The following is a 16,706-nucleotide window of genomic DNA, read 5'->3' as shown; positions in this document are numbered from 1 at the left end:
GGCAGGTAGCCTAGTGGTTGGACTAGAGTGTTGGACTAGTAACTGAAAGGTTGCAAGATCAAATCCCCGAGCTGACAAGGTAAAAATCTGTTGTTCTTCCCCTGAACAAGGCAGTTAACCCAGTGTTCCTAGGCCGTCATTGAAAATAAGAATTTGTTCTTATTAACTGACTTGCCTGGTAAAATAAAAAATGGCCTCGGTGCAGTGTTTAGGTATAAATATGAGAAACAACACGTTAAATGATAAACCATTGCATCAAGGTTTTATTTTTATGACATGGTTATGCCCATTTGATGGGTTTGACTCCTCCGTGTCTGTGGGTATCTCTCTCCATGAAGTTGACAGTTGGTCATCACTTTTGTCCCGCCTCATTCCTTTAGGGTTTCAGTTCATCCATAGCGTCTTGGAGCCTGGAATAGAAAAAATAGGTATTAAAAAACAGGACATTCATTCATTAACAGGACAAACAATCATGCTATACCTGGTTTATACTGTAGATGGCGTCAAACTACCTCATCCACTCACATTAGTAAGATGGCGCCGACAGATATGGCAGCTCTGCTTCAAGCTCTGCAGCAAGGCCTACTTGCTGCAGATGTGTCCAAAATCATTTTGTGTTTCTGCCATTTGACTTTGTCACAACTTCCAAGAATTTGACTCATGGTAAATGTCACCCCCACCTCACGATCTCATTATATCCTGTTTCAACTCCATAGATTTGATTTGATCCACGCACCATGGCGTATTGTGGTAGTTGAGCTTGAAGCATAGCTGTGATTGAATCAAGAATTTGATCCTCAACTATTTGTTCTTATTCTTGCGTGATAACTGATTAAAAATAAAAAATGTATTTAATCTCAATCATCTCAACCCATCTCGGAGCTAAGGGTGCATCTCAATAGTATAAAGTTGCTTCCTCTCGTTCTCGCCTTCTTTCCTTCACTGATGTCAACGAACTGGATTGCGAAAAGTCTGCCTAACATCCACCTATCCATGTGTCTGTAAATCAGTGCACATGAAGAATACAAATCAAGATGAGAGGAAGCCAGTTTAGACTATTAAGATGCACCCCAATAGTCAGTCAATGGCCCAATCCCAAATCAACCTTCAGGCCCTATGTCACATGCACTTGTGGAGATCTGAGAAGATTTGATTGAAATAACCAATATGATGAAACTTCCACCTGGCCTATCAAGGTGGAAGGTGGAGCTATGAACATAATGCTTATACCTATCTAATTGGTCTACGGGTCGATTTAGGATTGAACCAATCTCCCTCATCCCCTCGTCCACTCACTTGAAGTCCCCTCCGTCGAGCAGGCTCCTGTAGGTGGCGATCTCGGCCTCCAGCTTCATCTTCATGTTGAGCAGGGCCTCATACTCCTGGCCCTGATGCTGGATGTTACCCCGCAGGTTGGTCAGCTCGCCCTCCAGACGGATGAGGATGGCATTGTACTTCTCCACCTCCATGTTGGAACGCATCTCCACGTTATGCAAGGTGTCCTCTAAGGAGGATTTCTGTTTGAAATAAGAGGAGAATTTTGGGAATGTTGTTGAATGACATTGGGATTATTAGAATGTTGGAATTTGGAGATATGGAAGGTATGGCTAAGGTATGGTGAGCGGAGCTATAGGAGGACAGGCTCATTGTATTGACTGGAACGGAATACACTGAATGGAGTCAAATGTGTTTTCCATATGTTTGATACCATTCCATTAATTCCATTCCAGCCCTTACAATGAGCACATCCACCCATAGCTCCTCCCACCAGCCTCCTCTGTTGGACATAGAGGACATACTGGGGTTACTATCAGTTCCATTTCTGCTCTGTGGAATATAGGAATTTAACTGAAATATGTTATCATCATATTGAAAGAATGTCCTTACCAAGCTCTGTTGGGACGCCAGCTCAATCTCGAGGGTCTGTAGCTGTCTATGTAGGTCACTCATCTCAACCTGGGCCCCCTGCAGGGCCTCTGTGTTCTGTGATACCTGCACCTGCACGTCTGAGATCTATACCACAGCACAAAGGGAGAGAGATGAGAGGGAGAGAAGCTGAGTCAACTTGAGAGGTGAATTCATGTTTTGTAGTTCAGGCTTTTGTTGTGTGACTAGACTACCCAGATATGATACTGGTTTGTGCAACAAAACAAGTTTTTATTGGAAAGCTACACTTTTTGCAAATACACATTTTTATATTGGCCTGTGGGTGTGAGGTAGTCCATTTCAATTCCAAATGCGGATCAAAAACTGAGTATTATAGGCTTTATTTTTATTAACTTATTTTATTTTATTAAACCTTTATTTAAATAGGCAAGTCATTTAAGAACAAATTCTTATTTATTCTTACCCCAGCCAAACCCGGACTTTATGTGGTGTGTAATGTTAGTATGTATGAAGTAATGATAAGAACATATCCATCCTTCTTTCCTTCTGAACACTGTAAAGATAGGATGGGCAAACCTGGTTTTCGTGCCACACTTTGAGGTCCTCTGCGTTCTTCAGAGCCATCTTCTCGTACTTGGCCCTCATCTCCTCCATGACCAGTGACATGTCCTGACCCTTGGGGGCGTCCACGTCCACCTGCACCCCCGACTGAGTAATCTGGTTCCTCATCTCCATCACTTCCTGTTGGAGAGAGGGAAGAAGGGAAGGGGGAGAGAGAGAGAGACAGAGACATGAGAAATAGTAAGGCATTCCAAAATTTACCAACTGTGAAATGTGAAAAGTTCATAGCTAGTGATTAGGTTAGTCTGATTTTGTTATCACGTTATCATCATTCTTCCTGGATTATATCATTCTTAAATCTAGTCTGGAAATGTTCTATTTCATGCAAATCTTCTATTGTTTGACATGGACATTCAATCTCAATCAGGAGAGAACAACTGCCGCGTCTCATTGAAGCCATGAAGTTAAAGGCCGACCAAGGTACTGCAGGCTGTTGTTTTCGGGAAAATAGCAATCTTCGTTGGCAATATTCATGTAAAGATTTTTTTTTTCAGAAGACGGTCATGGTGCCAATATTTTCTTCTATCACACCAAATGTATGTCCTTGAACCAACTATTTTAAAATCGCACACAGAAGAAGTTATAAGGATAATCAAGTTGCTACCGGCAGCCTGCAGTACCCCAGTCGGCCTTCAATTTGAGATAATCAATGAGAGGGGGCAGCACTGAGCTAGCCTGCAATGTCGCTACCTGGAGTTGCTCAAATTGAGCATGTTATGTTTTACATTTTACATTTACATTTAAGTCATTTAGCAGACGCTCTTATCCAGAGCGACTTACAAATTAGTCTTGAGAATCCCCCCCATGAGACGCTTCCAATAATAATATTAGTCTTCAATCTATTCAAATACAATAAAAATATGAATTTTAAAATAATATAATTTGATGTGGATATTCAATATTAATACTATAGCTCACATTGTCATGGTTCTTCCTGAGGAAGATGAGCTCCTCCTTCACGGCCTCGATCTCACTCTCCGCGTTCATCCTGCCCATGTTGGTGTCATCGATGACCTTCTTCAACCCGGCAATGTCCGCCTCCACTGACTGGCGAATGCCATTCTCAGATTCAAACCTTTGGGCATAGGGAGACTGTCACTACACTCCTTGTTGACATTAAATACTTGGAAATTGTGACCTTGGGACTATAAGGTTTTATCTGAGAAAAGCATTGTTCTGAGATATTAAGCAACAACGTTTTCACATCCCAGATCTCTGAACTGTTTTGTAGTGAATTCTTCTTTCATAACCCTCACCTTAAAGGTACCTAAAGTGCAGAGTATAAAAATCCTTAGACATTTCTAAATCATTTTTTTAGGGGGGTGCAATAGCAGATATAACCTTGTGGCTCTGAAATCTCAATATGGATTCAGCCATAAGCCTCTATCTGACACTTCTGAATTTGACATGTTCAGTTAAAAAAAAAAAGTGTAGCTATTTGAATATATAAATGATAGAATAATACAAAGATAGCATGGGTGAAATTGCCACTGGGATGGGAGAACAGGACCCGGCTTCCCGATAGCGATGGAACTTAGACTTACGTGTGTTTTAATGATGCATCTTTCTTACAATGGCCAAAGGTGTAATATGCGTTTCCCAAAACACCACACAGAGACAATGGCCGCTAAGTGAGTCGTTAGAGCATGTGTCGATACTGGTAGGATCAAAAGAAAGGGAGCACTGCTCTCGGATCAGCTTTCTCCATTCAAATCTTACCGTAGCATTAGAATTCTTTCACAATAGTGATGGCGGATCAGGTCCTAGAGAGATATTACCACATACGGCTGCAAATATTGAGGCGTGTCATTCTAATGCTTACCCATTAAAAATTCACAAAATCACAGATTTGGCACATCATTGTGCACACTTAGCTGTTCTACGAGAGGTCTGAGGCAGGCGTAAGATTACGAGCGTTTTCAAGTGCAACGTTAATTTCAACGGCTCAGAGATTTAACAATGTTCCTACGAAGGTTCTAACCATGGCCGGCCCGCTCATTAGGCAGGATAAGGTGGCCGCCTATGGCGGCAGATTGACGAGGGCAGCATTTTCTGAGCTAAATTGAGCAAGACGCACCACCAATAACACAAAAACCTCACATGCTTCTGCCGAAAAACATTGACAATTTCTATCAACCGGTGGCATTTGGTCTTCTTAGATGAGCCTGATGCTACCCTGTGATAAGCAGTGCCCACTTTGTCCATTCCCAGCGCGCCTCTCCAGGGTGCTGTTGGAGAAACGCATCACAGCAGGCGCAACACCAATGTTCTGTCAAAAAAATCATCCAACATAAATCATGTAGCAGATTTCTAGCATATGGTAGAAAGAGTATGTGGTCTTTTCTGTAGCCTACAGGCTGGAGATAAAATGTATGACGATGTAATGAGACGGACACTTTTTACATCCTGCAGGTTTCTCTCATCAAGTAACCTAACCTAAACGGCACCCAATCAAATAAAAATGCGCTGTCATGTTAACAAACAACACATCCTAAAAACAGGATAGGTAAAAGTAAAATGGACAATGTGGAATTGACAATCACAACTTCTGTGCTGGTGTTTCACCTCATTGTCATGATCAGTGGTTTCAAGTTTGTATCCGTACATTTTTGATAAGTTGATCATAGCGAAAAATTAAATAGTTCTGCATTTCCAACTGGGTAAACACATTACAAATAGGCTTACGATGACTCCTGATAGAGTTGGGTAGCTGATATTCAGAGCTTAAATAGCCAAATTAATTAGTCACAGGAATCAGGACTAATAAAGCCAATGCAACGGCCTGTTTTACAAATGGTGGGCCTACCACATGGATGCGCATTCATACAATTCCATTGCTGGCCGACATGGTAGGCTACACCCCAGTAAGCACGGTCAGTCGTCGTCTTTTTTTGGTGTTTTACAAATGGTAGGCTTACCACATAGAAGGGCATTCATACAATTACATTTCAGGCAACACTGTAGGCACCTCAGTATGCACGGAACGACACCGACGCTTTTTGAACGTCTTGTTTTGGTGCAGTCCAGACCGGCCTTGATTTCTACATCCACGGAAATTCAATAGATTGGACATGATTTGGAAAGGCACACACCTGTCTATATAAGGTCCCACAGCTGATAGTGCATGTCAGGGCAAAAACCAAGCCATGAGGTTGAAGCAATTGTCCGTAGAGCTCTGAGACAGGATTGTGTCGAGGCACAGATCTGGGGAATGATACTAAAACATTTCTGCAGCATTGAAGGTCCCATAAACACAGTGGCCTCCATAATTCTTAAATAGAAGGTTGGAACCACCAAGACTCTTCCTAGAGCCGGCCACATGGCCAAACTGAGCAATCAGGGGAGAAGGGCCTTGGTCAGGGAGGTGACCAACAACCTGATGGTCACTCTGACAGAGCTCCAGAGTTCGTCTGTGGAGATGGGAGAACCTTCCAGAAGAACAACCATCTCTGCAGCACTCCACCAATCAGGCCTTTATGGTAGAGTGGCCAGACGGAAGCCATTCTTCAGTAAAAAGCACATGTCAGCCTGCTTAGAGTTTGCCAAAGGCACCTAAATGACTATCAGACCATGAGAAACAAGATTCTCTGGTCTGATGAAACCAAGATTGAACTCTTTGGCCTGAATGCCAAGCGTCAAATCTGGAGGAAACCTGGCACCATCCCTACGGTGAATCATGGTGGTGGCAGCATCATGCTGTGGGGATATTTTTCAGCAGCAGGGACTGGGAGACTAGTCAGGATCGAGGCAAAGATGTAAAAGTACAGAGATCCTTCATGAAAATCTGCTCCAGAGTGCTTAGGACCTCAGACTGGGGGCGAATGTTTACTTTCCAACACGACAGCGACCCTAAGCACACAGCCAAGTCAACGCAGGAGTGGCTTTGGGACATGTCTCTGAATGTCCTTGTGTGGCCCAGCCAGAGCCCGGACTTGAACCCGATCTAACATCTCTGGAGAAACCTGAAAATGTGCAGCGACGCTCCCCATCCAACCTGACAGAGCTTGAGAGGATCTGCAGAGAAGAATGGGAGAAACTCCCCAAATACCGGTGTGCCAAGCTTGTAGTGTCATACCCAAGAAGTCGTCTACTGTTCGTCCGTTCCCCCAATATCTACACTACAATTTCGCCCTTGCAAGATAGTCAGAACACATCATAATATACATTAAGAAATGTATTATGATCAACAGACAAATTACTGTCATCACTGAACAATGATGCGACAACATCATTTACTTTAAGATTTTTGATGCAAGCCATTATTGCTGGCTAAACTAGCCTGGACCGTACTTAGACCGTACTTAGGCTTGTGATTGGATTGCAGATAAAACCTTATAGCGCCAAGTTCAAATGGGTTTATGCAGATATACGTTTCTAGTTTTCCATTTTTTTTCTCATTTAAAATGTACAGTAGTTTATTTAATTTAAATATTTGACTTCACAATCATCTGAAGAACCTTCTGAAGATCATTTATGTGACTATCTCATTTTTGACAAAAATATCAGATTGAACCTTATAGCCCCAAGGTCTCGAAATGATGGGGTGAAGGCACAAAATGGCTGCCGTGTTTCAGTTGACTATGAAAGGGAAAATGGATATCTAGTCAGTTGCTCAACCAAAATGTGTTGACTCAGACACTATCTGAAGTCAATTTTGATTCTCTCCCTACTTTTGATTATTATTAGAATTTGGGGAGGGAGGCCTCTCGAGTGGTGCAGTGGTCTAAGGCACTGCATCGCAGTGCTAGCTGTGCCACTAGAGATTCTGGATTCGAGTCCAGGCTCTGTCGCAGCCGGCCGTGACCGGGAGACCAATGGGGTGGCGCACAATTGGCCCAGCGTCGTCCGGGTTAGGGGAGGGTTTGGCTTGTAGGGATGTCCTTGTCCCATTGCGCACTAGCGACTCCTGTGGTGGGATGGGCGCAGTGCACGCTGACACGGTTGCCAGGTGTATGGTGTTTCCTCCAACACATTGTTATGGCTGGGTTCCGGGTTAAGTGGGCATTTGGTCAAGAAGCAGCGCGGCTTGGTTCGGTTGTGTTTCGGAGGACGCGTGACTCTCGACCTTTGCCTCTCCAGAGTCTGTACGGGAGTTGCAGCACTGAGACAAGACTGTAATTGCAATTGGATACCACGAAATTGGGGAGAAAAAGGGGTAAAAATATAAAAATAGAATTTTGGGAGGGAAAGTTTAAACGCACATCAGACATTTACATGCAGATGCCAATATGACAGATTCATTATGAGAGATTAGATAAGACTGCATACCGGTACAGGCACTAGACTTCCTCCCTCATGGGTCTGGCATATCTCAAACTCTTGAGAGTTCTTCCTTGAACTGAATGGCTGATACACTACCTAATTGTGTATAGTGGGTTTAAACCAATTGAATTTGTGAGAAGCACATGTACAGTATGAAATTAAACAGATAAATAGATTTTTTTGACAGAGCGACGATCTACAAAATCGCAAATGAACCCTTGTATTGTATACAAATTCATGGATCAACCAGTGTGCAGAAAGATGTCATTTACAGTGGTAAACTCACTTTACTTTGAAGTCATCTGCAGCTAAGCGGGCATTATCAATTTGGAGCACCAGGCTAGCATTGTCCGCTGTCGCATCAAAGACCTATTGGAGAAAAAGATTGTTAATGCTAATGAATACATGACAATAACAGACTAAATCTTTTGGAGGACAATTTTGCAGGTGACATGAGCATTATGATGCTTTATTTAACTTAACTTTTGAATCCATGTCAGTTATAGAGGAAAGCTGTAGGCCTGTATGTTTTCCCCCACTTACTTCTTAATTCTAACTATAATTGTGTGCGTCATACACAGATGAGCTGGCAATAAAAAAGAAGAACTAAAACATTCCATCACGGGATCTGCTGCTCATCACCACCATTTTAAATCTAAGACTCTCAGGGGAGTGATATTGAAACTGCAGGTTGAGTGAATCACAAATGAATCTATGGTTACCGTCACATGTCTCTAAGAAAAAAGAGGAACCACAAACGGAAGAACAGGAAAATTAGTTCTCGCTCTAGGGCTGAATCTGTTCTCAATTTTCATTGTTTAAAGAAAAAGGCGGGGCTTCCTGTCCCCCACAAAACCATAAAGAGAGCCCCCCCCCACCCCCCCACCCCAAAATCTGTGTGTTTCTAACCATGGCATTCTGGTGTGAATCACACAAAAAAGGAAACTCTTGTCCCTTTATGTGTCCGGCAAGTGGAACAAGGCTAACATTCATCATAAGAGTGCCATCATAAGCTATAGAGGGCCTCTGAATTCTTTTGGACAAAAGTCTGTTTTTGCCAGGAATTCATGAGATCTTGTTGGAATTCTTACATAGATCTTTGACTGTGCTGTGAGTAGTTTACAGAGACTTTGACTGTGCTGTGTGGAGCTATAATGGTTATACAACCAGCACACCCACCATGTGTTTCAAATCTCACAGGGGATTCTTTTTGTGTGTTGTCACACCACATCTGGTTCACATTGCTGGTCCCTCCCACACCACACTACGCCCCAGAGTAACCCAGGAGAGTGACCCGGCGGGTTGGAAACCATCTTGGAACATTGTTTATGGGTTTTGGTCTGTTTTTTGATGATGATTCACTGCTTCCACCAAAGGATTCATTTGAGGAAGTCTTTGACTAGTTTGAGGAGTGAGGGAACTAGGGAAGGAGGGGGAAGGAAAGGGGATATCTGCCCCACCCTGCCCCACCCTCTATTCAGTTGTTAGGACATTTTATAAGGCAGTTGTTACAAAGCAGGGTTCATCACAGAAATGTTGAAGTGAAGGCAGAAAGAGTGAGAAGCAAAGTATAAATCGGTGAATAAATCATTTTCACTACGCTTAAATTCATTCTTGGAGGGACATCTCTCATACCATATGGGTTTTAGTTCACAGAAAAGTTGCAACATTGGTGACATTACATGGATATTTTGATTTATAGGTTAATCAAATAAGGATTATCTATGAACACACTTATCTAAAGCAACAAAAGACAAAAAAAAATTCTCACCTTAACCCTTTTTCTACACACATTATCAACAACCCTCTCTCTCTCCCTGTCACTCTCTCTTTGTCTCTATCACTCTTGTAATGATACTGTATTATTATTTGTTTGAATGTGATACTACTCAAGAGACCCCATATTGCACCTCTCACTATCACTCCCCCCTCTCTCTCTTTCTCATTCACACCCCCACCTTCTTGCGCAGGTCGTCCAGTATAGGGCTGTACTTGCTGTAGTCGCGGGCGTCTGGTCCTCCCTTCTCCAGGGCCTCCCGGATCTTCATCTCCAGCTGTCCGTTGGCCTGCTCCAGGTTCCTCACCGTCTCCAGGTAGTTGGCCAGACGGTCGTTCAGGTTCTGCATGGCCCCCTTCTCGTTTCCCATGACGTGACCACCGCCACCACCTGCCGCCGTCGTCTTGGTCAGACCACCCATGCCCAAACCCATAGCGGCGCCCATGCCACCACCCATGCCCATACCACCGCCGCTCACCTTAAAGGAGGATGTGGAGTAGGAGGAGGAGCTGGCCGGGGCACCGCTGCGGAGGCCCCCGTAGGCTGTGGAGGAAATGCGGGTGCCCTGGCCTCCGGCCCCGCCATAGGTGCTGGCGGCCCGGTAGGAGGACACGGGCGCGGAGCGTTGGAAAGAGGTGTGGCTGCTGGACGGTCTGTAACTCATGACTGCTGATGGAGGAGTTAAAAAGAATGGAGAAGAAAGAGAGAGCGAGAGGAGACTGAGCTGAGATACAGAGAGAGTGACGCGGGTAGAATGAACCGGAGAACTAATACTCCCCCTACACAACTATCCTCTCTCTCTCTTTCGCAGGCCGGCCTCCAAGACCCTGCCTACATCCACACCCCCATCCTCTCTTTCCTGCTCTCCTCCCTCTTCTCTCATGCTTTCATTCACTCGGTTCCTTATTTCCCCTATTTTTTTTGCGTGCATCTAATGAGAAGCATACAGTACCAGTTAAAAGTTTGGACACACCTACTCATTTAAGTTTTTTGTTGTTTTTTAAATCTATTTTCTACATTGTAGAATAATAGTGAATTAATCAAAACTATGAAATAACACATATGGAATCATATAGTAACCAAATGTATTGACATTTTAGATTTTAGATTCTTCAAAGTAGCCACCCTTTGCCTTGATGACAGCTTTGTATTCTCTCAACCAGCTTCATGGGGTAGTCACCTGGAATGCTTGTCCAACAGTCTTGAAGGAGTTCCCACATATGCGGAGCACTTGTTGGCTACTTTTCCTTCAGTCTGTGGTCTAAGTCATCCCAAACCATCTCAATTGGGTTGAGGTCGGGTGATTGTGGAGGCCAGGTCATCTGATGCAGCACTCCATCACTCCATCACTCTCCGTCCTGGTCAAATAACCTTTACACAGCCTGAAGGTGTGTTTTGGGTCATTGTCCTGTTGAAAAAAGTCCCACTAAGTGCACACTAGGTGGGATGGCATATCGCTGCAGAATGCTGTGGTAGCCTTGCTGGTTATGTGTGCCTTGAATTCTAAATAAATCATTGACAGAGTCACAAGCAAAGCACTCCCACACCATCACACCTCCTCCATGCTTCACGGTGGGAACAACGCATGTGGAGATCATCTTTTCAACTACTCTGCGTCTCACAAAGACATGGCGGTTGGATCCCAAAATCTCAAATTTGTACTCATTAGACCAAAGGGCAGATTTCCACCGGTCTAATGTCCATTGCTCGTGTTTCTTGGCCCAAGCAACTCTCTTCTTCTTCTTGGTGTCCTTTAGTAGTGGTTTCCTTGCAGCAATTCAACCATGAAGGCCCTAGATTCATGCAGTCTCCTCTGAACAGTTGATGTTGAGATGTGTCTCACCTCTGTGAGGTGAAATCTGAGGTGCAGTTAATTGCTGATTTCAGAGGCTGGTAACTCTGATGAACTTATCCTCTGCAACAAAGGTAACTCTGGGTCCTCATGAGAGCCAGTTTCATCATAGCACTTGATGGTTTTTGCGACTGCACTGAAGAAACTTTCAAAGTTCTTGAACTGATTGGCTCAAACACATTAAGAAGGAAAGAAATTCCACAAATGAACTTTTAACAAAACACACCTGTTAACTGAACTGCATTCCAGGTGACTACCTCATGAAGCTGGTTGAGAGAATGCCAAGAGTGTGCAAAGCTGCCATCAAGGAAAAGGGTGACTACCTTGAAGAATCTCAAATATAAAATATATTTTGATTTGTTTAACACTTTTTTGGTTACAACATGATTCCATATGTGTTATTTCATAGTTTTGATGTCTTCACTATTATTTAACAATGTAGAAAATAGTAAAAACAAAGAAGAACCCTGGAATGAATAGGTGTGTCCAAACTTTTGACTGGTACTGTATATTTAAAAAAGTACTTCCTACTACTGTGACAGTCCAGCTTACAACTTCATCACATTGTAAAAAAAAAAAAAAGGGAAAATATTTTAATTGGAAAAAAGAAACAAACACATATAATTAAGAAAATAATGAAAGACTGGAGTGAATGAAGAAGAAAATAATTTAAGAGTTTTTAATCTGAGCATGCATTGGCATTCTTCTGGTTTTGCCCATAAAAGGCATATTTGTAACGGTTGCTGCATAGTTTAAACATACGTGGTCAGCCAAACCCCAAAATAGCTGGATATGGATGCACTTCTCAGCAGGGCTAAACAAAACTAATGGAATATGTTAGCTAACTTTGACCAACTTTCACAAACTATTTCCCTGCACCTCTTGTTTGGAATGGCTAACTTTACCACACCAAACCTCTTTGGACCGACTTATGATGAATTTGTGAATAAACCAGTGATAACAACAACAGTTATCCCATTAGCATTTACACTGAGTATACCAAACATTAGGAACACCTTGCTAATACTAAGTTGCACCCCCCATTTTTGCCATCAGAACAGCCTCAATTCATTGGGCATGAACTATACAAGGTGTCGAAAGTGTTCCACAGGGATGCTGGCCCATGTTGACTCCAATGCTTCCCACAGGTGTATCAAGTTGGCTGGATGTCCTTTGGGTGGTGGACCATTCTTGATACACACAGAAACTGTTGAGCATGAAATACCCAGCAGCTTTGCAGTTCTTGAAACAAACCAGTATTCCTGGCACCTACTACCATACCCTGTTAAAAGGAACTTACATCTTTTGTCTTGCTCATTCACCCTCTGAATGGCAAACATTCACAATCCATGTCTCAGTTGTCTCAAGATTTAATAATTATTTAACCTGTCTCCTCCCCTTCATCTATACTGATTGAAGTGATTTAACAAGTGACATCAATACGGGATCATAGACTTCACCTGGATTCACCTGGTCAGTCTATGTCATGGAAAGAGCAGGTGTCCTTCATGTTTTCTATACTCAGTGTAGTACAACCATGTTTTGAAAGACCCCATAGCCCATATTAAACAGGAAACAGGAAACACCCAAACCCCTCAAACACACCTAGAAGATGTAAAGGTTAATCAAATTAGGTGTGCACAAAGACTTTGGTATGCTGATACCACAGTGTATATGTCTCTCTGTCTTCAGGGATAGGGTTGGGGGAGGGAAGGGAAGGGGTGCTCTTCAGTCACCTTTGAGTGATAGATCATTGGGCACTATTTTCACAAAATTCTTCAGTTAATATCTTATCTTGAGTAGATATCTGCAGATAGCTGTGATACCTTGAATGGTATCGTTTAGTGGTATCTTTTTAGTTTGTATCTCATTGAGCAGGAGTGTTGATTGTGTCACCCGAAAGGTAATAAAGTCACACAGACAGATAGAGCCATTGAATTTTTAATCCAGTACACAAAAAAACCATCAATATCCATTGTTCTTAAGAAAACATACTAGAATAGGACTGTGAGTGTCAGAAATAACATATACAGTAATTCATTACATAATATATGTATGTAACAAAGTATGTAACATTTTACTCGGACTCTTGACACTTTTAGTCTCACAATAAACAAGCAACTTCCTAGCCTCAAATTATGTTCACAAGGAATTGTATGGCTTCTTAGGCCATGCAATAAACTAGCATCCTGTCCAGGGGGTGTACTTGTATGTCAAGCTGCTTCACGCTACAGAAATATGGGCCATTCTGGCTCGGACAAGGTTACTTACTTAAAACATTTTTTTTTTAAACTTACATCAGATATTCTGTATCTTAGACATTATTAAATGAAGGGCTGGTTGTGTGTGGAAATGTAACAGAACATTCCAAAATAAAACCTCTGCCCTTAACTAGATGGACTCAAATTTAATAGGTGGTGGTGTTTATAGCAGTGGAAAATAGTAGGTTCCCAACCACTTTCTCTGACGAGACTACTGTATGCCCTGGCTAGGGCGGATTCACAAAATGGACCCCAGAGAACAAAATAACAAAACACACAGTTGGCTAAAGCTCATACACTTCCATTGTTTTCTTTATACTGTCACTCTACCTCACCTTCATGGTTGATCAAGTTTCAAAGCTTCCCCTCTACATCAGAACAACTCTCATATAATACAGTACTTATGTTTGGTAATATCATATATCAAGGAGTTTATACCTCAGTGATTTAGAATGGTTTAATGGTTGAGGAAGAGAAACTTCTCAATGGAATCAGAATGACTCATCTTACTACTTCTATGCCATTTCGAAACGTTTAAAATGACAGTCCACTTCAAAATCAAAGTTTGTCAGATGTTTCAACTCATTTCATTGTGCAAATCAAATGCACTTCTGAAGTGCTAACTGGAAATTATATACAGGCCATGTCTAGCTTTAAATTCAATGGAGCGTGCGTTTAGCTAATGAGACGACTGAAGTCAGAAACTCCACAAATTAAACAACTACTGAAATGGCTGCAAAAAAGGAAAATACAAGAGTTTGGTGATGCCAATAGGTTGCAGGTTCGATGCAATTATTATGGCATGCGTTATATAACAAAATACTTCATTCTTATTTACTTCACATGCTCAATATATATGTGCCCACACTGTTTTTGTGCAGTTGCCATTTTTTGAACGGTCAAATAAACAGAATGGTTTTGGATACTGCAAACCTACTATTACTTCCTACACAACAGATGGCGACATTTGTGGACTCAACATTTGATATATTTTTGAAGTCCGAAAAAATCGGACCAACTTTGATTTCAGAGGGCACTATCACTTTAAACTGCTGCATGTGCAGTAGCTCCGGAGACCCTCAGACCAGAGAGGCCATGGGGGAGAGGGAAAGAAGGATAAAAAAAAAAGAGAAAATGGAGACTGACTCATAGCAATAACAACAGGAATGTGGGAAACTCAACAGGAGCTCATGTGCTTCATGGGTTCTGGACAACCGTCAAAGAATGAAAGCTCCCAGCTTGATCGTTCTTAGATCAACTTGAACTTGTTTATTCTTATTTTTTGTTACCCCTGAGCTCGGGAATACTTACCCAGCTAAAACAATTATACTGCTACAATGTTAGGTAACACTTTATTTGGATAGTCTGTAGAGCATCTACAGATGGACTATCTACAGACTATCGATAATATTTAAACTATCTACAAACCCAAACCCTAGCTCTAACCCCAACCTTAACCGTAACCTTAGAAAACAGTTACTTATCAACAGATAGTATGACCATCTGTAGAGCATTTACAGATGGAAAATCCGGTCTATACAAATAAAGTGTGAGCCAATGTTATGCCAACGGTACTTACTCAATCCCATGACCACGAGTTGTGCCATATCTGAGAGAAGGAAAGAGGAAAATGGGAGGGTGGATATTGATCGTTTTAAATTAATTAGAAGTATTAGATAAAGACCCAGACACACCCTGAGACCCTGAATATTGTTGGATGCATTGGTTACACCCTGAGGTACTGAATATTGTTGGATGCCTTGGTTACACCCTGAGGTCCTGAATATTGTTGGATGCCTTGGTTACACCCTGAGGTCCTGAATATTGTTGGATGCCCTTGTCTAAAGGGTCTGGAAAATAACATGTCAGACAAAAATTGGCACATTTTATATGCTTTTAAAACAGCTTCCAACAAAAAATATAATCGCCACGTTAATCAGAGCATACGTCAAGAATAAAAGGAATACCACCCCGTAATATATGTTGAAACAAACCCCATGCCCTGTTCAATAGGTCCAATGAATGTTGAACATGATTTTCTGTATTCACCCACTCAACCGTGTAACTTGATAGGTAGAGAGTTGTTTGCTAAGCTTAAGGATACAATTTTTTGTATTCCGATGGAGTTTTCATTGATATCCCCAACAATGAAGTTCTGAACTAATTCGTAAGTAGGCAAAATTTAACCACTCCCCGAAGTGGGAAACTGTCTCTGTCTCTCACTCCATTCTGTCTCAAATGCCAGAAACCTTATGGACAGAGCACTCCAATGACAGTGGACTGATAGGCAGTGCTTGCCCAGTTTATAATAACTGTTGATCCGAGAAAGAAACTCTAGTCTCGAGAGCTACCTTAAAAAATAAGCTTCCTCCAAAGTTAATCTCTCCCCTTCTGAATTGGCTGATGTATTTTATAATTTCGGCACATTATTAATCTCAAAATAATAGACATTTCATGAGTGTGAAGCAGAAAGTGAATATACAACGGAAATTGGTAATAAATATATAGAGTAACATTGTTAGGGTAGATAAAAATCCAAACAATGCCTTCCAGTGGTATCCCGGTGAACATAATTTATCATCTTTATTTTGTTTGTTTTTAAACCTTTTAATAGGGGTTAAAGCAGAACATTGTTTGAGAGTGATTCTTGTGTATTAGCAGTAATATATATGCTATTTAGCAAATGCTTTTATCCAAAGCGATTTACAGTCATTAAATAGTTAAATAAAGCTTAAATAAAATAAATAAAAACAGTCATGGGTGCATACATGTTACGTATGGGTGGTCCCAGAAATCGAACCTACTCTCCTGGCATTACAAGCATCATGCTCTACCAACTGACATGACAACAACTACATGACAACAAATGCATTAACTACAGAAAATGCATAGTCAGCCCAATGGCCTGCTTAATTAATATGCTCCCTTTTAACATTCACACGTAGGGTGAGTATCGGTAAAGTGGACACTTTCTGAAAATGTGCTTTCACCTTATTAAATCCTCCCATTGTCTTAACCCCCAATATGATACTTGTAGTATCTGGGA

General features: G+C 41.8%; 1 protein-coding gene across 1 annotated transcript; it reads right to left on the bottom strand.

Annotated features, from left to right (window-relative positions):
• Window positions 1-235: 235 nt before the first annotated feature.
• On the bottom strand, window positions 236-10,312 carry LOC111970454 (keratin, type I cytoskeletal 18). The gene is made up of 7 exons (XM_023997196.2): window positions 9,729-10,312; window positions 8,057-8,139; window positions 3,427-3,583; window positions 2,464-2,628; window positions 1,888-2,013; window positions 1,297-1,517; window positions 236-410 (listed from the first exon to the last, which is right to left on the bottom strand). Exons 1-7 carry the CDS (start codon window positions 10,209-10,211, stop codon window positions 377-379), a joined length of 1,269 nt encoding a protein of 422 aa, XP_023852964.1. The 5' UTR covers window positions 10,212-10,312; the 3' UTR covers window positions 236-376.
• Between the last annotated feature and the right edge of the window lie 6,394 nt (window positions 10,313-16,706).

Source organism: Salvelinus sp. IW2-2015, linkage group LG11 (assembly GCF_002910315.2).
Source record: "Salvelinus sp. IW2-2015 linkage group LG11, ASM291031v2, whole genome shotgun sequence".
In the NCBI taxonomy this organism is placed as follows: Eukaryota; Metazoa; Chordata; class Actinopteri; order Salmoniformes; family Salmonidae; genus Salvelinus; species Salvelinus sp. IW2-2015.
Note: the sequence above shows the minus strand (reverse complement) of the source record. Positions and strands in the feature narration are given on the sequence as shown.